A 27,331-nucleotide genomic window follows, 5' to 3' on the forward strand; every position below is an offset into this window, starting at 1 on the left:
GGAGGGAAGAAATAATAAACCCCCTCATCTGCATGCAATACTTTGTGATTTTTAACAAATGCTTTTACACATGCCATTTCATGTATTCCTCACTTTCTCACTGGGAATCAGTTATTATTATTGTTAAAGCTGTTAAGGGTTCAGTGCTGTAGAGCACCAGTTGTATCTTCTCCACTTAGCCGCTGTAGAAATGGCAGCTTGCGTGGGCTGTCCACCTGCGACTTTCCCATTGTGAAATATAGTGATAACCTAGGACCTACTTCACAGGGTTAAGTTGGGGGCTAGGCAAGATAATGCAGAGAAAGCACAGAGACCACATAGTGGGCTCTCCTTGTATTTTGTTGTGAATATGCCCATTTTACAGATAAAAACTCAGGGCTCTGAGACACCCAGTTGCTTGGCCAAGATCTCTAGCTTGCAAGGGGCTTGATAGATGCTAGACTTCAAGCTCTCTGATTTCTAAATAGACACTGTTTCTACTCCATGACCTTAATTCTGGCTACCATAGGCCGAGTCTGTGCTTAGTGTGGGGGCCCAGGCTGTACACTGGACTTTAGGTTCTAGTGCTTCTGGTCTACAGAGTCCTCTCTGAAAGGTTGATATGTGTAAGAATCCTTGCTCCTGTGAAACATTGCCTCTGATTTTTTCCTATAGCAAGGCTAATTTGCAGTTGTTGTAAAGATGTCATTTTTTTTCTTGCATCACGAAATGACTCACACCCTCTTCAGTTATTGTACCCCAAGGCCATTATAACATTCTGTTATTTACAGCACTGTGACCCTGGAGCAGCCAAAAGGCTCTGCTGCTTGCCTTGTTTTCTGTAATTATTTTGTTCTTTTCTATCCCTAAAACAAACCTTTTGGTGCCAATGGAATGGGCCTTTTCGGACAGTCTGTGGTGAAGGACCAGAGAGCCCCAGGTAGTGAGGACCATGTTGTCTTCCTTATTCCTGGGCAGTACCTAGTAGAGTGCTTTGCACATGGTAATCCCTCAATCAGTACTTGTTGCATGAATGAATGAATAAATCAGTTGGTTGATAAATCAGAGTTGTGAGTTCATATGCTGAGTTTGGCCCTGGCCTTCTCTGACTTTTCAGCTCTATCAGTCAACCCCATGTTCACATGCAGTTGTCTCATTGTGTGCTTTCTCGACATTTCTTGCAAATGACTCACCCAGATCCCGGTGCATGTTCCTTCAGACACACCTGTGTGAGGGAGAGCATGGTGTGTAGTATCTACTCATCTCAGGGCTGAGAAACTTTCTTAAAGCAGAAAGCCATCTGGGTGACTAGGTAGGCCCTCCATCAAATGTCTCACCTGATAGAGCATCAGGGCTGGAATTCCTGGCACCATAGTGAGTGTCCTCACCCTGCACCAGGAACAGAACCTGAGGAGCTTGCCATGTCTCCCCATGCCTTGCTCTGTGACTGTGGATTCTGTGGAGCAGCAGAGCAGCAAGACGAAAGATGGATGTTTCAAAGAGGAAGCAAGGATAGTTGTATGGAAGGTCTTGGAAGCTGGAACAGCAGAGGCAGGTGGCCAGGGCCTTCCCAAGAAGCCCTCCTTGAATCTTGCATGAGATTCTACCATTTGAAGGTAACTAAGACACACATATAAAACCATGCAATAGAGGAGAAAGCCCTGGCAAAGCTGTAGTGAGACTTGCACTCTAATTCTTGTCTTTCTACTTATGAGGTCTGTGACCTCTACCAAGCCCTGTAGCTTTCGGAGCCTCCGTTTCCTCATCTGTCTAGTGCCATAAGTTATCCCTGCCTGTTGCTATTGTGTAGAACAACCTGAACAAGGTGATGGCTACGGGGAAGGTTTGAGAAAGACCGCTTATGCTACATAAGACAAACTGCAAGTGTTATTGTAGGGCAGTGAGGAGCTATATGTAGGATATTTTAATACAGAGAATGTTCCCTGGATTAAATGGCTTCTTATTCCAAGGAGAAAAATTAGTTCTAGCCCAAGGCTAGTCATTAAATCAGCAAAATGATTTTTTGAGGCCTCAGTTTCCTTACTATTTGAGATGGAGGTTGGGTTAAATGACCTTTAAATTCCTACTAGGGGCACATTAGGGTAGATACTAAGCTCAGTTAATTTGTGGATAGCAGATTAACTACATGGAAAAGAAGTCTCTCTCCATCTTGGAGAAAGGAAATCACATTTACTGATACCTGCTCTTTGTCAGGTAGTTACATTCCCTGCCTCATTTGACTGTCACACAGCCCTGTGAGGTGCAATAAGCCCTGTGGGGATACTAAAGCTTTATCCGCCGTTATTACCCTCACTCTACTGAGACGAGAACAGCCTTAGAGAATGTTATGGGTAGAGCTGTACCCCTCCTCTCACCCCAGATGTATATGTCGAAGTCCTAACATTCAGTACCTTAGAATGTGACTTTGTTTGGGAATAGGGTCATTGCAGATAGAGTTAGTTAAGAGATGCCATTATGAGGGGCCGGGGAGGGGGTTGTAATCCAGTATAACTGATGTCCCTATACAAAGGAAAAAATTGGACAGACAGAAAGACAGACACAGTGCCATGTGAAGACGAAGGCAGAGATCAGTATGACTCTTCTAAAAGCCAAGCAATGCCAAAGGTCACCAGAACACTACCAGAAGCTAGAGGAGAAGCCTGGAATGGATTCATCTCACAGCCATCAGAAGGAAATAGCCCCGCCAGCACCTTGATCTGGGACTCCTAGCTCCTCAATTGTGAGACAGTAAATGCTGTTGTTGAAGTCACCTGGTTTGTGGCACTTTGTTTCAGCGACCCTAGAATACTAAAACAGAGAGGTTAAGTGACTTGCTCAGGGTTGCAAAGCTAGAACTCACTCCTGGGTCTTTTTCATTCGAAAGCCTATGGATTTTTCGCTGCATATTCTCTGATACCCTGAGGTGTTGAGCCCATGTGTGTGAAAGAATGGGGTCAGTGAGGACGTTTCTGAGCCCATGTCAGATCTGAGCATCCTCTGCCCTGGCCACGACTGGTCCTCTCCCCTGCCAAAGAGAGGGATGGAGGCCCTGAGGACCCGGGGCTCTTCCTTCTTCTTCATCCTTCTTGCTGTCAGCACTGGAGGAAGCAGCAGGGAGGCAGGCAGCCTCTGGCTTGGCTGGCTTCCCCAAACAGTGTCCTCCCACAGTTAGATGTGGCATTCTCCTGCCAAGGAACCAGATGCTCCATGTTGTAATGTGATGTCACGGCAGGAAAAGGTGTGTGAACAAAGGTAATCATGGAAGACACTGCTCAAGCTAATGTCACCTCTTGCTTAACAGCCCATGGCTGCTGGCCCAGGCAGCTGAGAATTGGCAGTACTCTGGGACTTCTGCACACTCACTTATAACACTTGAGACATGCTTCTCTGTTCGCAGGCCAGGACTTTATGGGCCCTTGGGCAGGAGATTCCGAACACCCCACAGAAGGTGCAGAAAGGGCAGCAACAGAGGAACTGTCAGAAAAAAAAAATAAAGATCTCCTGGGCACCTGCATTTTCCCAATTTACTCTTCCACTTATCTACCCTGTGAGGTGGCTTTCACCAGTTGCTCTTTACCCTGGGGAGCAAATGAGCTCAGAGATATGAGGCAAGTTTTCCAAAGTCATACAGTAAGAAGAAGGAAATCGAGGGTGAAAAACTGGTCTATCTACAGGAATCTCTATGCTCTTTCATCCACAGCACAGACCATAATACACATAACCGTGGGCATGATTCTGGCTGTCTTCTGTACCTCCTCCTTACCTTAGAGAGCCAGCAGAGAAGTCTGTTGGAGAGAGTTGGCTTTTGATTTTCTTCTTAAATTGCAGATCCAACCACATCATTCAGCCTGTGAGCCCCTACTGCGTATGAGAGATGTGTGGACTCCTTGGCCTGGACTTGCCCGACCTTTGGCTCCTTTGCCACCCTTCCTCCTCACCCTGCTGCTCTCCCCACACAGAGGCCAGCCTCGGGAATCCCCAGACTGCCCCTTTCCCCTAATGTGTGCTCTCCCCACTTTGCTCAGCCTGCTCCTCCCGGATTGGTGTGCCCTCCCCTGCACTACATGAAAAATCCTGCTCATTAGTCAGAAATCAGTCCTCTTTGTGCTGCCTTCCCGGGGGCTCCCAGGAAGTTCCAGCACAGTTGTCAGTGCCATGATCGTTGCCTAGCATAGGGACCCTGAGTGTCGCCTCTGGAGTCAGACTGCCTGTTGTTGCATCCTTTCTCTGACATTTCCTAGCTGTGTAAGCCTGGAAAAATTGCTTAGCCTCACTGTGACTTCTTGTGAAATGAAGATGACGATAATGAGTGCTTACTCCATGAGATTATTGGGCAGACTGAAAATGGCAAGCATATAAAGCACCCCACGTAGTGCATTGGGCTATTTTTAAGTCTTGCTTGTTTATGCCATTAGACTGTGTGCTCCTTGAAGTTGAGGACTGCATCTTATTTCTCCTCTGTAGCCCCCATAGTTCCTAAATGGGGCCTTGTGGCCAGTTGATAAACCTTTGCTAAACAAAAGAAAAATATGTGCATAAATAAAAAGAGATGACAAGATTTATAGTAGCATGTGTGTATCCAGCATCAACCAGGTGATAATAATACTAATAACAGAATTACCCAGCATGTTTATTGAGTGATTACTGTGTGTCAGGCACTGTCTTAAACACTTTGCCTGTTACCTCATTCAATTGTCTCAACAACCTTCTTAAGTAGTGACTGTCATTTGTGTTGCCATTTTATGGATGAAGAAACTGGGGCAGGTGGGTTGCAGTGACTTCCCTATGGTTATACAGCTAGAGTATAGCAGAGATGGATTCAACTCAGGCTGCCTGGCTGAGAGCCCATGCTCATGGCCACCCCATTTTGCTGCTTCCAAGAAAGGTGTAATGGCAGTGATCAGCCCAGGGAGGCAAAAGGAGGATCTTAAAATAGCAACCCATGCTAAGAGGCAGGACACAGTGAGGGAGACAGGCAGGGGCAAGCTGTGTGCAGAGCAAGAAGGTGGGGCTGAGACCTTCACTGCAAATGGCCCTGGTACAGTCCTCACTTTTCTCTGTGAGTCAGTCCAGTTGTCTTAAAGGAACTGAGATAGAGCAGATGGCCACAGATGTACAGGTGTGTTCCTACCTGAAGGCAGGAAGATGGGTACCATGGAGCCTTTCTTTTATTTTGTGTTGTGTTCCTGGCAACTAGCAGAAAGTCTGGCACTTAGTACATGTTTAATATACAAGGTAGTTCAATGAATGTGTGAGGGTTCAGGAACTCCAGGATTTCATAGCATGAACAGATATGCAATTTCCATTTATTTTACTTTAAACCTCTTCTCATCTGTCTGCCAGAAAGCCCAAGTTAGGGGAGAGGATGCACATCTTTCTGTGATGAGATTTTGCTTATCCAAGAAGCCTGCATCTCTCATCATCAGCTCATGCATAGCCTTTGAGAGCCCTGCACTTCTGTAGCTCCAGCGGGTGGCATTGCTATGAGTGATGAAGTCCCCGGATGGTCTCAGTGGTGAGCAAATATTAACACTTTGAATCAATTGCACCTTCCTGATGACTGGGAAAACTGTTCGGAGGCTGGCAGAGAGTTATTGCACCATGCAACAGTCGAGCGTAGCTGATATAGTGGGAGCGAATGGCATAAATGAGTTTAAGGCTAAGATGGATTTGCACTTGGAAACTGAAATCATGCAATGGGGTTTGCTGGTGGAATTGCAAAGTGCACCTGGAAGAATGCCAAGAATAATGCAGATGTCTCAGCCGGTGCTTTTCATTGTAGCCAACTACAGAATGGGAAAATTAATTGTACCTACCTCATAAGGTAGCAAGTTGATGTACATGAGTTAATATAAATAACTTAGAATGGTACTGAGTATGTAGTAAGCAATTAATGAGTGCCACTCAGCAGTAACACATACTAGGCACCCATAATACAACTAAGAATAGACAGATTGGATTATAAGATGGAGAGGGTTGTCCACACAAATCCTACAGTGCAATAAATGGTGTTACAACCAGTCACATAACAGTGTTGCAACTGTTGTGCAATGTGATAGGTGTTGTGATGGCAAAAAGACAGAGTGTAGTGCAACTCAGAAGAGAGGCTACCCTAAGCTAGACCTGGATGGTCAGGGAGGGTCTCAGGATAAGGCGGCACAATGTGAGGAATAGCAAGGAGGAGGTGGTCAGGTGGAAAACAGGTGAGAGGATGCTCCTAGGCAGCTTATGCAAGGACCTGGAGGTGAGAAAGACCGTGTTCATTGTGGGCACTCAATGTGGAGTTGGTGGGTATATGTATTCCCTAAAGCTGCCATGACAAAATACCACAAACTGGGGTAGCTTAAGACAACAGAAATTTATTCTCTTGCAGTTTCTAGAGGCTAGAAGTCCAAAACCAAGGTGTCAGCAAAGCTATGCTCTCTCTGAAGATTCTAGGGAAGAATCCTTCCTTGCCTCTCTCTATCTTCTAGCAGTTGCTAGCAGTCCTCAGCATTCCTTGGCTTGCAGCCGTAGTGCTCCAGTTTCTGCCCGTCGTTACGTGGCTGTTCTACTTATGTGCGTGTCTCGGTTTTCTCTTCTTATAAAGATAACAGTTATTGGATTAGGGTGGTTTCTAATTTGTCCTATTGGGCTAGATCCTATTGGTCTAATTCAACAGGATTAGACTCACCCTAATCCAGTATGACCTCATTTTAACTAAATACATTTGCAAGAATCTTACTTCCAAATAAGGTTATATTTTGAGTTTCTGGGTTGACATGAATTTTGAGGGGATGCTATTTAACCCAGTACAATGGGGGTGGCCAAGGGGAGTAGAAATGATTAAAGATGAAAAGAAGACAGGAATCAGATTATGAAGGGATTCGTAATAAAAAAAATAAATATTCATGAGCACTTACAATATATTAAGCACTGTGGTAGGCATTTTACACATGTAATATGCACACTCCCATTGAAAGAGGGAGAATCAGGTTGACTGAGGCCAGAGGGGAAAATCAGAGTTTACAAAGTATGTCATCAGTTAGGGTCCTAGTAGAAATTGAAGGTACACTGGATTAGAGTAATTCAAAGAGGGTTTAATAAAGGGATTGTTTAAGTGAGCAGAGTGTAGGGAAAACATAGGAGATAGAGCAATGTGCAGGGCTGCTACCACCCCTGGAAATGGATGGTGTGGGTGAAGGAGCAGGTACTGGAACTAAGACCAGGAAGTCCTGTGAAGAAGCCATCTTGAGCAGAGCAGTGACTTTTGGTTGAGAAAGGAAGCCATCCCAAGGTGATGACACAGGGAGGAAGCCAACGGAGTGAATACACTAACTTGGTCTCTTCAAGACCCTGTTGGCCTACCTCAACCGGAGGACAAAAGAGAACAAGAGAGCCCATGGTGCAGTTCACATGGATAGCATCCTGGGGCCCTGGGCTGAGTGGAGAAGCCTGGAGCATGGATCTGGAGGATCAGACAGAAGGCATCTTGCACTGGGGCACTGATGAGAAGGCAGAGCCTGGGAGCCAGAAAATGGGGAAGTTAGGTTGTGATGAGCAAGGTGACATAACCCAACGTTAAGAATGCACATGAGGTCAGGCACAGCGGCTCACACATGGAATTTTAGCACTGTGTGAGGCCAAGGGAGGTGGATTGCTTGAGCTGAGGAGTTTGAGACCAGCCTCAGCAACACAGGGAGACCCTGTCTATACAAAAAATACAAATAATAATAATCACTGGGCGTGATGGCACATGCCTGTGTTTCCAATTACTTGAGAGGCTGAGGCAGGAGGATCATTTGAGCCCAGAAGACAGAGGTTGCAGTGGGCCAAGATGACACCACTGCACTTCGGCCTGGGTGACAGAGTGAGACCCTTTCTTGAAGCCCTGTGATCACTCACCCTCATTCCCTGTAGTACTAATATAGATGTATGCGTACATTAATCTATTCAGCATGTATCTGCTGAGCATCTAGCATATGTCCATCACTGGTCAAACATATAGTGGTAAACAAAGCAGACAAAATTCTCTGCCCTCAAGGAGCTTACATTCTGATGGGAAAAGTAGATAGTAAACAAATAAAGACAATATACTGACTGTCAGAAGATGATTAAATGCTATGGATAAAAACAAAGCAGAAAAGGGAAAGAGGGAGTATCAGGGGTGGGGTTGCAAATGGAAATAGAGTAGAATGAAGGTGATATGTGAGCACAGATCTAAATGGAGTTGAGGGAGGACACCATTCTGATACCTGGGGGATGAGGATTCCAGGTAGAAGGAAGGTCACGCACAAAGGCAATAAACCAGAGCATGCCTGGAGCATCTGAGAAGAAGCAAGGATGTGCATGCTGGGAACTGAGTGTGATGAGATCAGAGAGGTAACAGGAGCCAGATCTGCAGATCCTGTGGTCTTTGAAGGTCTGTGTTCTGCATGATACAACAGCATATTCTGAAATCCTGGCTGTCCTATGTGAACATTGCTCTCCCATCTGTAAAATGGGGATAAGAGTCCTCATTTTGCTTATCTCCAGTGGTGTTTGTAAGGGTCCAGTGAAAAGATGGGTTATGGTATAGCTTTGAAAATCATTAAGTATGAGGCAAGATAATGTTTGTATTGCTTAGTAATTTTGCCTCAGGCCACCTGCTGCTGAGTAGAAAGGCTGCCCATGCCTTCATGAATGTGGCTGTGCTGGACCATTGCTTGACAGCGGGTTGTCATGTTTTCACACAGAAAGTCATCTTCCTCCTCTCCTGGGCCTCCAACTCCCAGGCCTCATTTTTAAAACAGCAATTTCTCCCCACTGTGTTTCACGCCCCAAACCTCCTAAGTGGAATTACAGACCAGTAACTCACAGTGGCCTGTTATTTATCCTATATGCAATAAAGACTTGCTGTAGGTTATAGGAAATAAATGTGCTTTTTACTATCATCTGTAGTTCTTATTAAACTTATCCCCATGGTGAGGAAATATCTTTGTGAGACCAAGCAGTTTTATGTCCAAACAGCCAATGAACTGATAATGGGTTTTATGTCTAGCTGTAACCAGCAGCATTGCAGGCAGCCCTTCGTCCATTGCAGTTAGGAGATGCAGGTTTCTCAACCCATAGCGTGTAAATACTTCTTGTTAATGTAGTAGTTCATGCTTTTAAATAGAGTATCTGGTGTCCCCATGCATGCCTGTTGGCTGAAACACAAAATCTGAGATGCCTTATGGAGCTAAAGAAAGAAACCTGGACCAAAAATGAATGGTATGAGGTTATGAAATAAAGATGGAGGAGTGGAAAGAACTCTTTGCACTGGTAGAGTCTTTAAGCCATGAGAATTTTAAAATTGTAGATATAGGAGTTACTCTGTTATCTCCTCTTGGCAGAGAAATTGAAGGAGAAAGGCAGCTAAAATTGCTTGCTAATTATTCAGACAGAAGGAACTTCTCATCCCAGGAAACTAAGACTTAGCATCTTTATCTGTGAAACAGGGATGATAATGCCATACTCCTAGAATTGTGATGCAAAGAAGTCAGCACAGTGCTGATGCCCAGTATGTGCTCAACAAAAAGAAAGCCCTGACTTTTAGTTCTAGTGTTATTCTTCCTTGCTAACTTCTTCCCTCTTGTTGTTCCCTTCAGTATAGCATACAAGTGAAAATAAGTAGCAGTCAATAATGTGGGGCCATGGATTAGGTGAGAAGACAGGAAGTGAGATCCAAACAGAGATCAACAGCGAGTATGGTTGACACCATGGGAATCTCAAACTTTTATCTGGTAGTACAGCATTGGTTTAGCTTGCAGACTAATTTCACAGAGTTATTTAAATGTAAATATACAAATTGGGTTTCTCTGCCATAACTAGGAAAGGGAAGAAGGAAATGAATCTATGTTTTTTGGTTCCTACCATGTGACACCTACTTTCATATATTATCTTTACTATATTTCCAAAAGAATATAATTTCCATGAGAGCTGGAATTTTGGTCTGTTTTCATTTACCATCTGCTATGGTTTAGTCATTTGTTCCCTCCAAACTTCATGTTGAAATTTGATGCCCAGTGTTGGAGGTGGGGCCTAATGGAAGGTATTTGAGTGATGGGGGCAGATCCCTCATAAATAGAGTAATGCCCTCCCTCAGGGGTGAGTGAGTTTTTGCTCTAAAGTTCCTTCAAGAGCTGGTTGTTGAAAAAGAGCCTGGCACTCCCCAGCCCCTTGCTGCCTCTTTCACCACGCCATCTCTGCACACATGGGCTCTCCCTCACCTACTGCCTGCCATGAGTGGAAGCAGCCTGAGACCACTAGATGTCCAATATTGAACCTTTCCACACATCAGAATTGTAAGCCAAATGAACCTTTTCTCTTTACAAATTATCCAGCCTCAGGCATTCCTTCATAGCAAAACAAAATAGAAAAAGAAAACTGGTACCAAGAGTGGGGTCTTGCTATAAAGATAGCTGAATATATGAAAGCAGCTTTAGAATTGGGTAATGGGAGATGTTTGGGTCATGGGGGTGGATCCTTCATGAATAGATTAAGCCATTTTTGGGAAGTGAGTAAGTTCTTACTCTATTAGGTCCCATGAACGCTGGTTGTTTAAAAAACCCTGGCAGCTCCCCACTTTCACTCTTGCTTTTTCTTTCACCATGAGACCTCTACAAGCTAGCACTTCTTTGCCTTCCGTAATGAGTGGAAGCAGCCTAAGGCCATCACCAAAAGCAGATGTTGGCACTATGTTTCTTGTGCAGACTGCAGAATTGTAAGCTTAATAAATCTCTTCTCTTCGACAAACAGAGAGCCAAATCATGAGTGAACTCCCATTCACAATTGCTACAAAGAGAATAAAATACCTAGGAATCCAACTTACAAGGGATGTGAAGGAACTCTTCAAGGAGAACTACAAACCACTGCTCAATGAAATAAAAGAGGACACGAACAAATGGAAGAACATTCCGTGGGCTCATGGATAGGAAGAATCAATAGCATGAAAATGGCCATGCTTCCCAAGGTAATTTATAGATTCAATGCCATCCCCATCAAACTACCAATGACTTTCTTCACAGAACTGGAAAAAACTACTTTAAACTTCATATGGAACCAAAAAAGAGCCCGCATGGCCAAGCCAATCCTAAACCAAAAGAACTAAGCTGGAGGCATCACACTACCTGACTTCAAACTATACTACAAGGCTACAGTAACCAAAACAGATACATAGACCAATGGAGCAGAACAGAAGCCTCAGAGATAATGGCACACATCTACAACCCTCTGATCTTTAATAAACCTGACAAAAACAGGAAGTGGGGAAAGGATTCCCTATTTAATAAATGGTGCTGGAAAAACTGGCTAGCTATATGTAGAAAGCTGAAACTGGATCCCTTCCTTATACTTTATACAAAAATTAATTCAAGATGGATTAAAGACTTAAATTTTAGACTTAAACCATTAAAACCCTAGAAGAAAACCTAGGCAATACCATTCTGGACATAAGCATGGACAAGGACTTCATGACTAAAACACCAAAAGCAATGGCAACAAAACCCAAAATAGACAAATGGGATCTAATTAAACTAAAGAGCTTCTGCACAGCAGAAGAAACTACCATCAGAGTGAAAGGCAACTCACAGAATAGGAGAAGGTTTTTGCCATCTACCCATCTGACAAAAAGCTAATATCCAGAATCTACAAAGACTTAAACAAATTTACAAGAAAAAAAACAAACAACCCCATCAAAAAGTGGACAAAGGATATGAACAGATACTTCGCAAAAGAATACATCTATGCAGCCAACAGACACATTAAAAAATGCTCATCATCACTGGCCATCAGAGAAATGTAAATCAAAACCACAATGAGATACTATCTCATGCCAGTTACAATGGCAATCATTAAAAAGTCAGGAAACAACAGACACTGGAGAGGATGTGGAGAAAGAGGAACACTTTTACACTGTTGGTGGGAGTGTAAATTGGTACAACCATTGTGGAAGACAGTGTGGCGATTCCTCAAGGATCCAGAACTAGAATTACCATTTGACCCAGCAATCCCATTACTGGAGGGTTATAAATCATGCTACTATAAAGGTGCTACTACTAAAGGGTTATAAATCATGCTACTATAAAGACACATGCACACATATGCTTATTGCGGCACTATTCACAATAGCAAAGACTTGGAACCAACCCAAATGTCCACCAATGATAGACTGGATTAAGAAAATGTGGCACATATACACCATGGAATACTATGCAGCCATAAAAAAGGATAAGTTCATGTCCTTTGCAGGGACATCGATGAAGCTGGAAGCCATCATTCTGAGCAAACTATCACAAGGACAGAAAACCAAACACCGCATGTTCTCACTTATAGGTGGGAATTGAACAATGAGATCACTTGGACACAGGGCAGGGAACATCACACACTAGGGCCTGTCGGGTGATGGGGGAGAGGAGGAGAGATAGCATTAGGAGAAATACCTAATGTAAATGATGAGTTCATGGGTGCAGCAAATCAACATGGCACATGTATACGTATGTATCAAACCTGCATGTTGTGCACATGTACCCTAGAACTTAAAGTATATATTTAAAAAAAAAATCTTCTAATTTTTTTGATACATGACCCAGACTCAAGTAGTCCTTTATAGCAACACAAAATGGAATAAGACATCACAGTGTTTCCCACACCTAGGAGAACATGTAGCATGTAGTAGAGCATCAGTAATATTTGCTGGATGAACTATGGATACTTAGGAAAAGCTCAGCAAGGCAAAATCTATCAGCCATGTGCCACTGTTCAACTCATAAAAATAAAGCAATGTGGTTAATTCTCTTATTCTACCTAAATATTCATTAGATTAATGATTAATTCCTTCTCTTCATCACACTACCACATGTCTAGACCAAAATCCCATCATATTTCACCTTTATTTCTGCTGTAACCTACACTTTGTTCTCCTCACCATAACTGAATGCCTGTCTTACTGCAGAGCCAGAAAGAATTCAAAAAGAAATATAATAATATTACTCTCCTGTTTAATATCTTCCAATAGCTCCATGCTCTTTGAATATAGTACCAAACTTTTATAGGCTCACAAGAGTCTGCTGTATCTGGCCCGATAAATTTCAGCCTCATTGCTTTTTCTTTCTGTTCTGGACTGAGTTGCTTTCAGATGCTCAACTGATCTATGTTCTCTTTTAACTCAGGGCCTTTGCACATGCTGTTCTGTTTGCCTAGAATACTGCCTTATACACCCTCTACCCTTCTCCATACAACTCTCTATCTAGATGATCTCTACTCATTGTTATGGTCTCCATTTAATATCACTTCTTTAGGGTACCCTGCCTGAGACTCCATAAGGTTCCCAACTTCATGCCTTCATGGTGTCCTGTATGCCCCCTTTTCAAACACTTTTCTTTCCCTACCAAGCTAAAAGCACCATGAAAGGAGAGGTGGATTCTATTTTATTCACTGCTCTGTGTGTGTGTGTGTGTGTGTGCATGTGTGTGTATGCCAGGCATATAATATGTGCTCAATAAGTATCTATTGAATAAATAGTGATCATGTAATACTAAGAATACCCTGCAATGTGAGGTATCATTTCTGTTTTTCAGATAAGAAAACTAAAATCTAAAAAGACGAAATTTCAAAATCAAGGTCATATAGCAAATAGCATAGTTAAGAGTCAAACCTAAGTCTGGATCCCAAATCTCTTTCTTCTTTTCCAAAATAATTTTCTCCAGCTCATCAAATACTCTACTTACTAGCAGGTCACAACCTATGTCATATAGTTGGTTCTAATTTGGAAAGAATTATAATTTACCAGACACAATCAATTCCTTCTCCAGTGATGCAGAAGGTCCCACAGAAGCTTTCAATGTGGTTGCTGGATGACTCTGAGCATAACTATTATAGGAAAGAAGTGCAAAAATAGTTCAGGTTAAGATACGTTTGTCAGCTTGCTCCTTTCTGCCCGTGGATGCCACCGATGCAGCATCGTTAAAGTCTCTCTTCTCCCTGTCATCATATCTATGTCAGAGTCTCCTAAAGAGCTGGAACAGTGGAGGAAGCTCTTCACTGGAGGGCTGAGCTTTGAAACAACTGATGAGAGCCTGAGGAGCCATTTTGAGCAATGGGGAACGCTCATGGACTGTGTGGTCCTGAGAGATCCAAACACCAAGTGCTCCAGGGGCTTTGGGTTTGTCACATATGCCACTGTGCAGGAGGTGGATGCAGTCATGAATGCCAGGCCACACAAGGTGGATGGAAGAGTTGTGGAAACAAAGAGAGCTGTCTCAGGAGAAGATTCTCAAAGACCAGGTGGCCATTTAACTGTGAAAAAGGTATTTGTTGGTGGCGTTAAAGAAGACACTGAAGAACATCACCTAAGAGATTATTTTCAACAGTTTGGAAAAATGGAAGTGATTGAAATCATGACTGACCAAGGCAGTGGCAAGAAAAGGGGCTTTGCCTTTGTAACCTTTGACAACCATGACTCCGTGGATAAGATTGTCATTCGGAAATACCATACTGTGAATGGCCACAACTGTGAAGTTAGGAAAGCTCTGTCAAAGCAAGAGATGGCTAGTGCTTCCTCCAGCCAAAGAGGCCGAAGAAGTTCTGGAAACTTTGGTGGTGGTCATGGAGGTGGTTTTGATGGGAATGACAATTCTGGTCGTGGAGGAAACTTTAGTGGTCATGGTGGCTTTGGTGGCAGCTGTGGTGGTGGTGGATGTGGTGGCAATGGGGATGGTTATAATGGGTTTGGTAATGATGGTGGTTATGGAGGAGGCAGCGCTGGTTACTCTGGAGGAAGCAGAGGCTATGGATGTGGTGGACAGGGTTATGGAAACCAGGACAATGGCTATGGCGGGAGTGGCAGCTATGACAGCTGTAACAACGGAGGCGGAGGCGGCTTTGGTGGTGGTAGTGGAAGCAATTTTGGAGGTGGCAGAAGCTACAGTGATTTGGGCAATTACAACAGTCAGTTTTCAAATTTTGGACCCATGAAGGGAGGAAATTTTGGAGGCAGAAGCTCTGGCCCCTATGGTGGTGGAGACCAATACTTTGCCAAACCACAAAACCAAGGTGGCTATGGTGGTTCCAGTAGCAGCAGTAGCTATGGCAGTGGCAGAAGATTTTAATTAGGAAACAAAGCTTAGCAGGAGAGTAGAGCCAGAGAAGTGACAGGGAAGCTACAGGTTACAACAGATTTGTGAACTCAGCTATGCACAGCGGTAGCTACAAAGAAGACATGTTTTGGACAAATACTCATGGGTATGGGCAAAAAAACTCGAGGACTGTATTTGTGACTAATTGTATAACAGGTTATTTTAGTTTCTGTTCTGTGGAAAGTGTAAAGCATTCCAACAAAGGGTTTTAATGTAGATTGTTTTTTGCACCCATGCTGCTGATTGCTAAATGTAATAGTCTGATCGTGATGCTGAATAAATGCCTTTAAAAACATAGTTCAGGTTATCTATGTTTCCTTCTTCCTTGGATGCCAGATAAAGAGTTGTTGACTGGAATTTCAACCGAGGCAGAGAGATGACCTAGTTAAGTTCCTGGCCTGAGAGAGTGTCAGTAGAAGAGCCCATATTTCTCACATGTATGGGATTGCATGAAGATCTTTCATTTATTCTGCTCTGCTGTGATTCAATGTGATTACTTTGACTAGTGAATCGAAGGTGGCTCTTTAACCATAAACAAGCGAATGGGTTAAAAAAATGAAAATTAGTATCTATGCTTTAAATGAGAGGAGTGAAGGGGCTATCATAAAGGTTAGTAGGACACACGGGCTGGTGACTTCATTGTACCCACACCCCACATTTGTGAGAGGCCACTCACCTGTACATCCACCAGAGGGCAGCAGCAGCAGTGAAGGCCCACCTCCCCTGTGCCACACTTCACGCCACGCTGTCCAACCACACGTGGCTATTGGGCACCTGAAATGTGGCCGGTGCCACTTGTTGAAATGATAACAGTTTGGATATATTGGATTAAAGAAAATATATTATTGAAATTCATTTCACCTGTTTATTTTTACTTAAACGTGGCTAAGTGGCAAATTTAAGGTGACATATATGGCTTGCATTCATAGCCCATGCTGTATTTCTTTTGGGTGAAACTGCTTGACACAATCCATGGCATAATAAACAGAATTTCCAAAATAACTGAAGTTTGAATCTCATTTTCAGGCTATGTATATATTACACAAATATCACGTCATGATAAGAATTTGGAAGGATCTTGGAGCTTGTCCTTATTTTACAGCTAAAGAAACTGAGGCTCAAAGAGATGAAGCAACTTTGCCCAAGATCAGACCACCAGTAAGTGGCAGAGCTGGACTTTGAACTTCAGTTTCAAACAAAATCAGTTCTTCTCCACTCAGCGAGTGGCCCAGAAATTATAGGTGTCCCTGGACTTAGAGTGTGCCTCTGAGAGCTCCCATCCCTCTGTCCCCAGCACCAGTGGCTGGCACACGGCAGGAACTCTTTCTACAGCATCCAGTCTGTGTGAGTGCTTTGTTTACTGCACCACACAAAGAATACAAAGACAAGTGCTGCTCAGGCTCTGTTCTCTGGAAGCTCATGGCATAGTAGAGAAGATACCAGATGGACAGTAACCAATTAAAATCATAAAACAAGTTCTAGCAAAGTACCTTGAAACTAATATGGAAATGTGTTCAACCTCATTAGTAATTTTAAAAATGCAAATAAAAGTCAGGATATGACGTTTTACTTTACTCACATCCTTCCTAGTTTCAGAGGGCCTTAAAGTAGTTCATAATCCTACCTTCGGAAAAAAAATCAACAGAAAATAAAATCAACAAAAGAAAAGTTCTTCTTTCTGTAAACGTGTTCTGTGGGAGGGACAAGATATCATCCAAGAAAATGATTTAGATGAAATAAACATTTTAATTGCCATGATGTCCTTTGCATCAGTTTGCTTAGCTTTGAGAAAAGAAGTTAGTTACATCCAATTGGATATTTGATGTACACTAGGAAGAATATTTATCTTTATTTAGTTTAAGAAAATTCAAAATTCCCAGGCGTTTCTTGAGTGTCAAAATGGAAAACTTACTTAACAGAAGAAACCAAAACTTATTCTGCCTCCTGGTATCTACCACAGGACTTGACATATAACATGGACTCAACTAAATAAAACCTTGCTGAATATAGGAGGGTACCTGCATTTATTCTGTGCTGGTTATGTGCCCATGTACCTTAACAGGCCTCTTTCTATAAATAAGGTCATTTAATTACCTTAATACCCTGAAAATTTTAGTCTCCATTTTCAGATAAATAACAGAAGCTCCAAAAAAAAAAAAAAAATTGATAATCTTGCCCAAATCCCTAATTACCAGGGAGCAGAGCTGCAATTTGGACCCATAATGTATTTTGTTCCAAACCTTACATCTTTATGCTGTGTGAAGGGATAGGAGAATAAAGGGAAAAAAGAGAAGGAACAAAGGGGAAAAAGAGAAAAGAGAGAAAAAGGGAGAGAAAGGAGGCAAGAGAAGGATGGAGATAAAAACAAAGATGCAAGGGAAGAAAGGGTGAGTGAGTATGGAATTCTACCTCTTTCAGCACATAGTCTAAAAATAAAGACAAAGAGAAGGGTCAAAGCTTTCCTAGAAAAAAATATTCCTGGCAATTTGGAGAGACAGTTTTTAAAACGGCAGGTTAGGAATTCATCTACTGTCGAAGGCTTGGCTCTCAGAAGTTCCCCCAGGATGGTTTCTTCTCTTGCCACCTCATTATCGCTGGGAACAATCTGCATGGCCAGTAATGAGAGGATCTTAATGCCGGCAGTCTCAGGGGTGGGTTATGGCTCTGCTCGCGGAGTTGGGGTCACAGGTTCAGGCCTAGATGCTGTGGAGAGAGCTGCGCGGAGCTACAGACCGTCCCCCTGGACTGGCAGTCCATTAGCCCTTACCCCCTCAGCATGGCAGTAATGAGTAGGTGAGGCCCACTCCACAGCCCCTGCCAGCGGGCCCGTCGGAGTGGGTGTGTGGCTTCCCAGTGCCAAGTGCTTCCCGCTGCCAGCCCTGACCAACCTGCTGTCCTTGCAGTGCTGTAGGCCAGCCTGCAGGATAGGGTTTGTCAGGATTTGGGATACTCTCAAATTCTGCTCCTAACAACAATGCAATTAACTAGGGAGCCAGATAATTTAAGCTTTATATTCATAAACTATAATATCTATATAGATTCCAGATGTATGTTTCCATCTGTGAGCCCATTCTGTATAGTAGAAAAAAACAGATTTTCTAGTCAGAGTTCTAATCCTAGCATCCCTCTATTAGCTATGTGACCTTGGGCATATTACCTCATTTCTATGAATCTTGATTTTCTCACATGTCCTGAGGAATATTAATAATACCAGCCTTATTGGTTTGTTCAGATTATTATTATAAATTCGTTGTTAATAACTAACATTAACTAACATTGAGTACTGTGTGTTGGATTCTGTGATAAGTGCTTTTATACATATAATTCTGAATCCTCTGAACTCTACATGTAAATACTACTCTTATCTCTAATTGACAGATGTAGAAACAGGGTAAGACTAAGTCTGTACGTGTCAGAACTGGGATCTGAAGTCTGGTGTCTCTGACAAACTTTGTAACCTTAACCACTATGCTATAGTGAAATTATGAATTTAACACCCAGAGTAAAAGCCTGATATGCAGTACATTGTCAATAATTATATTAGTTGTTTCTCCTCTCCTTTTCTCTTTGTCTAATATAACAGGAGATACTCAGAAAACAGAAATCTGTCTAGGTATTTGAAACAGGGAAGATTCAATACAGGAGATGGTCGCATACAAGATGGAAGAGCTAAGAAGTGAAAAGAGGATATTCAAACAAGCCAGAGAGCAGCAATAGGAGGAAGCCACTGTAACCCCCAGGCTAGAGGAATAGGGAGAAAAGGTGGTACCACCAAATCCTAGAGACCAGGGTCACCTTCAGAAGGTAGAAGCACAGAGGAGCCCTGGAGTAGATGCTACCATTTCTGGAGATGCAATCCCAAACCAGAAAGCCAAGGGTAAAAATACCCTGTCCCTCTTCCCTCCTGGTCTCCAACTTCCCACAGCCTCAAATTAGTAATACATACTCAGAAACTCAAAAAGAAGTAAGCTAAGGAAATGTTGTTTCCTGCAAATTTTTCAAAGAAAGACAGAAGGGATCTGAGATTAAATATACAGGTAATTGACACATCTACAATGTTATAAAGTAGGTAAGTTGTGGTGAGTACAGTGGCTCACGCCTGTAATCCTAGCACTTTGGGAGGCTGAGACGGGTGGATCACGAGGTCAAGAGTTCAAGGCCAGCCTGGCCAACATGGTAAACCCCGTCTCTACTAAGCATACAAAAATTAGCCAGGTGTAGTGACGTGTGCCTATAATCCCAGCTACTCGGGAGGCTGAGGCAGGAGAATCGCTTGAACCTGGGAGGCGGAGGTTGCAGTAAGCCAAGATCGTGCCACTGCACTTGAGCCCGGGCGACAGAGCAAGACTCTGTCTTTAAAAAAAAAGAAAAAAGGTGGGTTGTGATTGTCCTCTCTGTTTGACTCTGTCAAGTATTCATTTCATGGCACAATAGTGATCTCATTTTATAGATGAGAAAAGACCAGACATTAACTACTACTCCCAGAGACCCAAAGAGGAAGTGAGTATTACTTTTGTGAGATTCATGGAAGGCTTTAGAGTAGGAGTGACTGTGAGGACATCATGGGTCATGGGTGAAGAGAGTGTTGTCAGATGGATCAGATTGAAAAAGCACTGCAAACAGTGGAAATAGAAGAGGTAAACGTATCAATCCATATATTGAAGGGTTTGGGCTATACTGTCTTTGAAGTTTCTCCAACTCTAACTTTTTTTAAACTTGAAATTCTGCTAGAAGTGAAAGAAATATATTATCCAAATTGTTTTTTATGGTACCTAAAGGCATTTGTTTTCTAATATGAAATTATATCACTTGACCTGTTTACGTAGGTTCTGTGATGTACCTTTCATGTTGATAAAGAAATTAGTACATAGATAGAGCTAATGTCACTAACAAGATCGGCTCAAAAGGGACAGAGAATTTTGGTCTCTTATCTGCCTTCTTACTACCTTGTGTTAGCAGTTTGGAAAGAGCAGCACAACGGCTATACATTAATATTTTGGTGATTCATTCCTTCTGGAATATATTGTCAGGACATTTGATCTGCATGTATTTCCTTTATACACTCCTTTGTACTAAACTTGATGGATAAACTTTTCTACTGATGCACACACCACATTTCAGCTGTTAGCATGCAACACGTTTGCTCTTAGAATCTTTACCTCTAGCTTCTCCTGGTTCCAATCCGTCACCGCACAGTGTAGTAAGTGGACTGCTCATTTTGAAGTGCAAATCTGATTGTTATAATGCCTCCCCCAAGCCTCACTTAAAATCTGTCTGTGGTGCCCCTTGCCTTCAAGATAAATCTAAGCTCCTCTAATACCTTTGCTCCTTCCTAAGTCTGTCAGTACTCCCTGCCTCAAACTCTGAGTTTCAGATGTGATGAAGTGCTGACTATGCTATTTTATGCTTCCATGTGAATAGTCTTTGCCCATGCTGTTCCCCCTAGAGTATCCTTTCCCAACTTCTGTCCCAAGCAATATCTATTTCTTCCTAAGGGGATTTCACCCTGCCCCCACCTCCCTCCTTTTCCTTTGTGTTTTCAGTGCACCATGCACATATTGCCAGTATGGAACTATCGCTCAGTATGTGTAGTTTTGGGTGTGTACAACCTGCTTGAAAGGCTGGCATGTAGTAGAAACTTAATAACTGGCGGCTCTGGGGGTTTGTTGTTGTTACTTTTATTCATTGCTATGTTCCTAGTGTCTAACAGCATCTGCTACGCAGTAGATATCAAATAAAGGTTTGTTGAATATCCTAAGAATTGGAGGTTCAAAAAGAGAAGTAAAACTAAATAGTTTTAAAGCCTTTATTTATTAAATGTGGTACCGTTAAAAGATTGTCTTTAAATCATACCTGCTTCAGAAGGTCCAGTAGGAACTTGCTTCCATAGATAAGAAATCCAGTCATGGGTTTGTCAGAAGTAAGTACATTAAATAAGCCAGATCCTCTTTGTGCATGGCTATGTTCTTTTATTCATTTCCTTTGCTCTTTAACCCAACAGCCAGCCACCTGAGACAGGGCTCTACCTTATTAAGCAAAATTATTCCCAGAATGGAGCTAACCTTGCCAAAGATGTTTGATAAGGAAGAGACTTGGCAGATAAGGATGGATATTTCTGGCTTCTACTATTTATGAATCATCCAAAGTCCAAATCATGCAGACACTTAAACTGGGAGGTTAGTGTGGGGGACAAGCCCTTTCTTAGCAGATATGCATGGCCTATCACCCAGCAATCAGGGATTGGCACTATTTTGTGGCTCTGACTCTGGGAGTGGCTAGTTGATCAAAGCATTCTTTCTCAGCCAGCCCTGATGCAGCCTCCTAATCCTTCATAGTCTAGAGCACACAGGGAGCCAATGCCAATTCTAGCTTGCTAGAGGAATATGAGCTGCCAAGCCCAAGGCATTGTCAAGGAGGCCCTTCCTTGAGGGTGGTGTGGGGTCGTGTTTAAGGACCTGCACTCTGCAGCCAGACTGACCTGAAATCTCCACTGTATACTCTTGACACTTGTTAGCTGTATGAGCTTAGGCTGGTTACTCTACCCCACAATGTTCTAGGTTCTGCAACTGTAACACAGGGATGGTAATAAGAGGATCCTGGGTGCCAGGGTCTTTAAATAAGAGTATATAGGCATTAATGCTCAGAGTTGTGACTGAAACACAATACACGCTGTGTAAGTCTGGCTCTTATGGGACAGCCCACAATCATATGCTGAAGGCCTAGTATATTCCAAGTGTTTTTCTAGATGCTATGTACAGAAACATAGAGATGAAAAGATGTGGCTCCAGCATCCATAATCTCAGCCTAGAAGAGATTAGAGACAAGTAAGCCAATCATTGCAATATAGCATAATAATTTGACAACTGTAATTTGCAGGCTTGCATAAGATTATGTGAGAGTTCAGAGGGCCTGGGTTCCTGGGTCTGCTCAATAGGAAGACATTAAAGGCTTCACAGATGAGAAGACACTGGAACTAACTCTTAAGGAGGAGTGGGGTTGGGAAAAAAGATTAGTAGGAGAGTATATTTCAGATGGGCGGCAATGCACTTGCAAAGATGCAGAGCTAGAGACCAGTGTGGCGTTTAGGGAATTGTAATATATCCAGGGGGTGATGCATAGGTCTGATGAATCAGGAACAGGTGAGGTTGAGGAATTCGGCAAGAGCCAATCCCCAGGGGTCCCAGATGCAACTTTCAGGAGGTTGGACATAATTCTGTAGTTAATTAGGACTCTCTGACAGTTGTGAGATTCAGGAAAAGAAGAGAGAATTGAGGTGGACGCCTTTTGTTGCACATTGTGCTGTTATGTATATTTTGAAGAGAAAAAATATGAATACATCAGAAACTAAGCTTTCATGAGATTGACATTAGACTTCAGTTTCTGGACATTCAAATAGAATAGTATGAGCTAATTCTATTTAGACATGTGGTATATTTTTAACTCTATGATTCCTTTGTCCAATGTTCTTAATCCACAGGAAACTCATTTAGCCTGAAGATTCTGGACCAATTACACAGTTTTATAAGGTCAAAATAAAAGTTGGGAGTCATTTTATTTTTATCTGTACTGGTAGAAATTACAGAATCAAACTGCTTTAATGAGAAAAAACACTAGGATGAGAAAAGTGAAAATAGAAGTGTCAGCACCATCAGAGATTTCTGCTGCGTCTTGGATGCCGGCAGATGAGACCAGGGTTGGGCTGTGAAGTCCTTTGACAACCCCGTCTATATCCCTGAACAAGTTGCCAGGGCTTCAAGAGGGATAGACATGAAACACAACATCCTTCCACTCTTATTAAGATTTAATCATGCTTTCAACAGGATTGCAATGTTATTAAATTAGATTTTTTTTTTCTTCCTTAAAAAGGGATTTAACTTTTGCTTTCTTGACATCATAATCAACATGGAACAGATGCAAAGGGGAATTGGGTGACCACTGGTAATATGGACCTATACTTAACATGTAGCATGTGAAGTTATTAAAATGGAAATTAATTCCCTTTATTACTATCGTGCCCTATCAATTAATTTGGTTGGAGATGCTTATGAATATGCAATCATTCCTCCCTGCTGCCCACCCCTTATTCTATGTGTGTGGAAAGCACTGGTGGAGCAATAGGTAAAATTTTATATTTTTCTTGCTAGTTTTGCTAGCATTGTTCTTCTTTGCTTCCTAACAATAATGGATAATATTGATAACTAATAGTCATTGAAATCTTCCCATGTACCAACCACTTTTGTAAGCACTTCATATTTATTGTTTTATTCAATCTCAACAATAAATTATTAAGATGGGTACTTTTATTATCCCTGTAGAAAGAAGAGAAATATGGGACAGAAAAAGGTGAGGAAATCTTTTCTAGGTGGCTCAGGCATTCTGACCGCTGTGCTCTTCACTACTGGGCCACACTGCCGCTTACTGGCTCCAGGTGCAAGGACTTGGGGAAAGGCCAAAGTCTCAGATGTCAAACTCCTATAGGCTGAAAAAGAGTGTGGCGGACCTGGGATGGAACAGAAGGCTCTGAGAGGGGGGCAAGTATTTTAAAATATAGGTTTTGTTATTATTTTGGTATGGCAAGGCCAACAGATCAGGAGATGACTCCCATTGAAAAGATAGCTTGTTACACTCACAGACCCCAAGACAAGGTGCCATGCCTTGTGGGGGCTGCACACTCAAGGCACCAGGATTGCTCAGGAAGTAGAGGGAAGGCAGGACTCTGAGCAAGATCCTTTATTGTGGTGTCTGTGGGAAGGAACAGGTGAGGCAGTTTGGCTGGTTTAGATAGTTTAGCAGGCTCTGGGGACTACAGCCTGTCCCCATTGTCTGGTTCCTGGCTCAGGTGATAGGGGTAGGTAGATAAATGGGCTAGAGTAGATAAAGAGATAAAGGAAGTGGTTGGGGATATCGATTCCAGAGAGATTGGTTAGCATTTGAAAGGTGAGCTCCTGAGACAGTTTGTTACTATCTCTAGGAATTAGCTAAGCCCGGGAACTGAGTAGCAGTCTGCAGTATCGGCAAGGCCCCAGATGTCAAAGCATCAGAAATACAGAAACTGAAGAGACATAGTTAACAGAGTCGGGGCTTAGTTGGGTTGGTGTAAGGGAGCAGTGTGGGCTGTGGAGGCTCCCTAGGGAAGGCAAGGAGGATGGGATGGCCAGTAAGAAATTAAGACCCGAATGTACATATGATGGTCTCCATTGCGGGGTGGGGAATTGGAGACACTGAAATTAAGCTTTGAAGTAAGTATCTTTGGTCTTTTGATATTATTCATAGCATATATTTAACTTTCTACATGTATTAAGCTTTGCGGGGAAGGGTGTTATGACTTATCATTGCAGCTGGCATTGCTTCCTTGGGAGCAGGGACCTTCCTTTGTGTTAATTAACCTTGCACTACCCTGAAGATCCAATGTGAGGCTTGCTCTCCCAGAATGGAAGGGCTCTGTTTCACGTGCAGTTTTTAAATCCTGGCCCCAATAACACCCCATCAGGACAGTTGTCTCTTTAAGTGCCAGTTGCATGCTGTGGATTTGGTAAAAAAAAAAAAAAAAAAAAAAAAAAAGGAGCTTATTAAACCCAGGTGAGAGGAAGCCCTGGTGAATAACCACGGTCAGGGCTGAGTGCTCAGTTGGTAACCGCTGATTCACAAGTGGTTCCTTTTCTCTTTCCTTTAAAAAAGGCAAGAGAAGTTATGAGACTTGAACCAAGATAGTACTACAGGTTTGTTTTCTAATCAAGTACCTAGATAACAAGGTGATCTGTACGTTGTGTGGAGGCTGTTTAGTTGCCAATCCAGAACCAAAGAGTCAAGCTGAATACCTTCCACTCTTCCATCCCCACATCCAATCCATTATCAAGTTTTCTCCTTTCCAACCAAAATGTGTCCTGGAATGGCCATACTCAACTCCCTCCACCTAAGTCTGGGAAGCCACATCAATTGTCTCCTATACTTTTACAGGAATCTTTTCATGGGTCTCCTCATTTTGGTTTTTGCCCCCTCTAATTCATTTTCCATAAGAGGGCCATATATTCATTTTAAAATGTAAAAGATATCAAGTCAGTCTTCTGCTTAATGGTTTTTTATAGTGTATTAGTTAGGGTAGGCCAACTACTGTAGCAAAGGGACCCCAAAATTTATAATGGCTCATACACAATGGTTATGACTTGAATTAGTGAGTAGATCAACAGGGCTGCCTCTCACTAAGGAGTCATTCAGGGCCATTAACACCTAGTTAAAAAACCATCCCAAGTCAGTTTTCCTGGAAGCCCACCCTGAAACTGAGACTGATAGGAACGTGATCTATTAGGAAGCTTTCCCAGGAAAAACTGCACAGAAGTACAGAGTGGGGTGAGGAAAGGAAGGAAGGTAAGCAAGGGTATGGTACTAACCAAAGCCCCACAGAGGTAACTTTACCCTAATCCCATAAGGCAGCACTCCCCAACCTTTTTTGACACCAGGGGCTGGTTTTGTGGAAGACAGTATTTCCATGGAGCAGGGTGGGGATGAAACTGTTCCACCTCAGATCAATCTCAATCAGGCATCAGATTCTTGTAAGGAGCATGTAACCTAGATTCCTCACATGCACAATTCACAATGGAGTTCCCACTCCCGTAAGAATCTAATTCCACTGCTGATCTAACAGGAGGCAGAGCTCAGGTGGTAATGCTCGGCTGCCACTCATCTCCTGCTGTGCAGCCCAGTTCCTAACTGGCCACAGACTAGTATCCATTCACAGTCCAGGGGTTGGGGACCCCTGCCATAAAGGAAGATCTGGAGACAGCATAGACCCCACCTCAGAGCTATCCTCATCAAAACAAGGGAGTAAGAGCATTTAAGCTCACGCCTGCCATGCATTGGTTAAGGTCTGCCTCTAAGGAGAAACACCTTTCTACGTGCCTCTAGCAATCTGTGTGTGCAGGCAAAGGGGGTTCTGACACCCTGAGGGCATTCCGATGATAAGGGGATGCAGGTGCTAGCCTTTAGGGGAGAGAGAACACCTGGAGTCAGTGTGCAGGAAAATGATAGAGGTCTAAGGGAAGATGGGAGGAGTACTGACAGCAACAGCTACACAAAGGCATCCTAGGGTCTTCATTCTAGTGGGAAGGAGCAGGCAAGGGAAGCTTAAATGGGCCATGCTCAGAATCATATTCCATTGACTAGAAGTCAACTAATAATTGATCCCTTAACCAATGCAAGGCAGGCACATGGCCATATACAACTGCAAGAGAAGTTGGGAAACGTAGTCCATCTGTGTATCTAGGGAGATGAAGAGAATCTAGGCTTCTTGCCACAAATAGCCTCTTTCAATACTTGAATAAAAATCTAACCTCCCTATAGGGACCTCCATGTCTCCGGATGTCTGGCCTCTACCTACCTCTCCATCTCTGTCGCCTGCTGCTCCCTCTCTACCTTTGCCTCCACTGTCACCATAGTTTAGCTGTACTCATATACTGTTTTATCATATGTCAGGCTTTATAACCACAGACTCTTGAAAAAAATTAATGGAAGCCTGAAGGCCTAGAATTGCAATACTACTGTTATGATGATAAAAGTATTAATTTGACTTTTGAATAAAGGCCTTTGGTGGATTGTGATAAAGTAGATAATGAAACAACTGGTCCCATTTAGTGGAGACTATAAGAACCAGAACTTAGCCTCCAATAAGCTCACAGAAAGAGGAGAGCTAGACCTCCCTGTGGGCAGCCCAAAGTGGCAGGGCATGCTCAACCAGCTGTATCATTGCTGATCTAAGTGCAGAACCCACGGGCCCTGGGCTCTCCATTATTACCAGCTGCCAGCATGACCTTGGGCAAGTTGTTAACCTAGATGTGCCTCAGTTTCATCATCTATAAAGGGGGGCTAATAATTGTTCCACATTCATGGAGTCATTGTGAAGAGCAAATGAATTAATACAAGAGAAAGAGCTTAGAACAGTCTCTGGCACAGACTAAGCACTTTAGTAAATGCTATTATTACTATTAGGGGAACTGCAGGCTACACAACTTCCTACCCCGATTTCCTGACAATCTCAGTTACCATGCTGTCCTTGTTAGCAACTTTTTTTCCCCTCATTCCTACAGCCCCACCCCAGGCTAAGGGGAGTTTGGAGACAACCAATTAAATCAAGCTCCTATTTAACATCAACCATATACAGATGTGCATCTTCCTGATCCTGAGACACAATTTGAAGTCAAAGAACCAAAGGTCTATCTGTAAGG

At 42.8% G+C, this 27,331-nt stretch overlaps 2 protein-coding genes across 3 annotated transcripts in view; both read left to right on the top strand.

The window, feature by feature from the left end:
• The window catches only part of DAB1 (Dab, reelin signal transducer, homolog 1 (Drosophila)), a 1,258,753-nt gene that overhangs the window by 187,722 nt on the left and 1,043,700 nt on the right, over window positions 1-27,331 (top strand). The window lies entirely within an intron of this gene.
• Window positions 13,974-15,160, top strand: LOC105511267 (heterogeneous nuclear ribonucleoprotein A1-like). Its single transcript, XM_011941404.1, has 2 exons — window positions 13,974-14,718; window positions 14,854-15,160. The coding sequence occupies exons 1-2, from the start codon at window positions 13,974-13,976 to the stop codon at window positions 15,084-15,086; spliced, it is 978 nt and encodes a 325-aa protein (XP_011796794.1). The 3' UTR covers window positions 15,087-15,160.

This window comes from Colobus angolensis, unplaced genomic scaffold (assembly GCF_000951035.1).
Source record: "Colobus angolensis palliatus isolate OR3802 unplaced genomic scaffold, Cang.pa_1.0 Scaffold102, whole genome shotgun sequence".
Lineage (NCBI taxonomy): Eukaryota > Metazoa > Chordata > Mammalia > Primates > Cercopithecidae > Colobus > Colobus angolensis.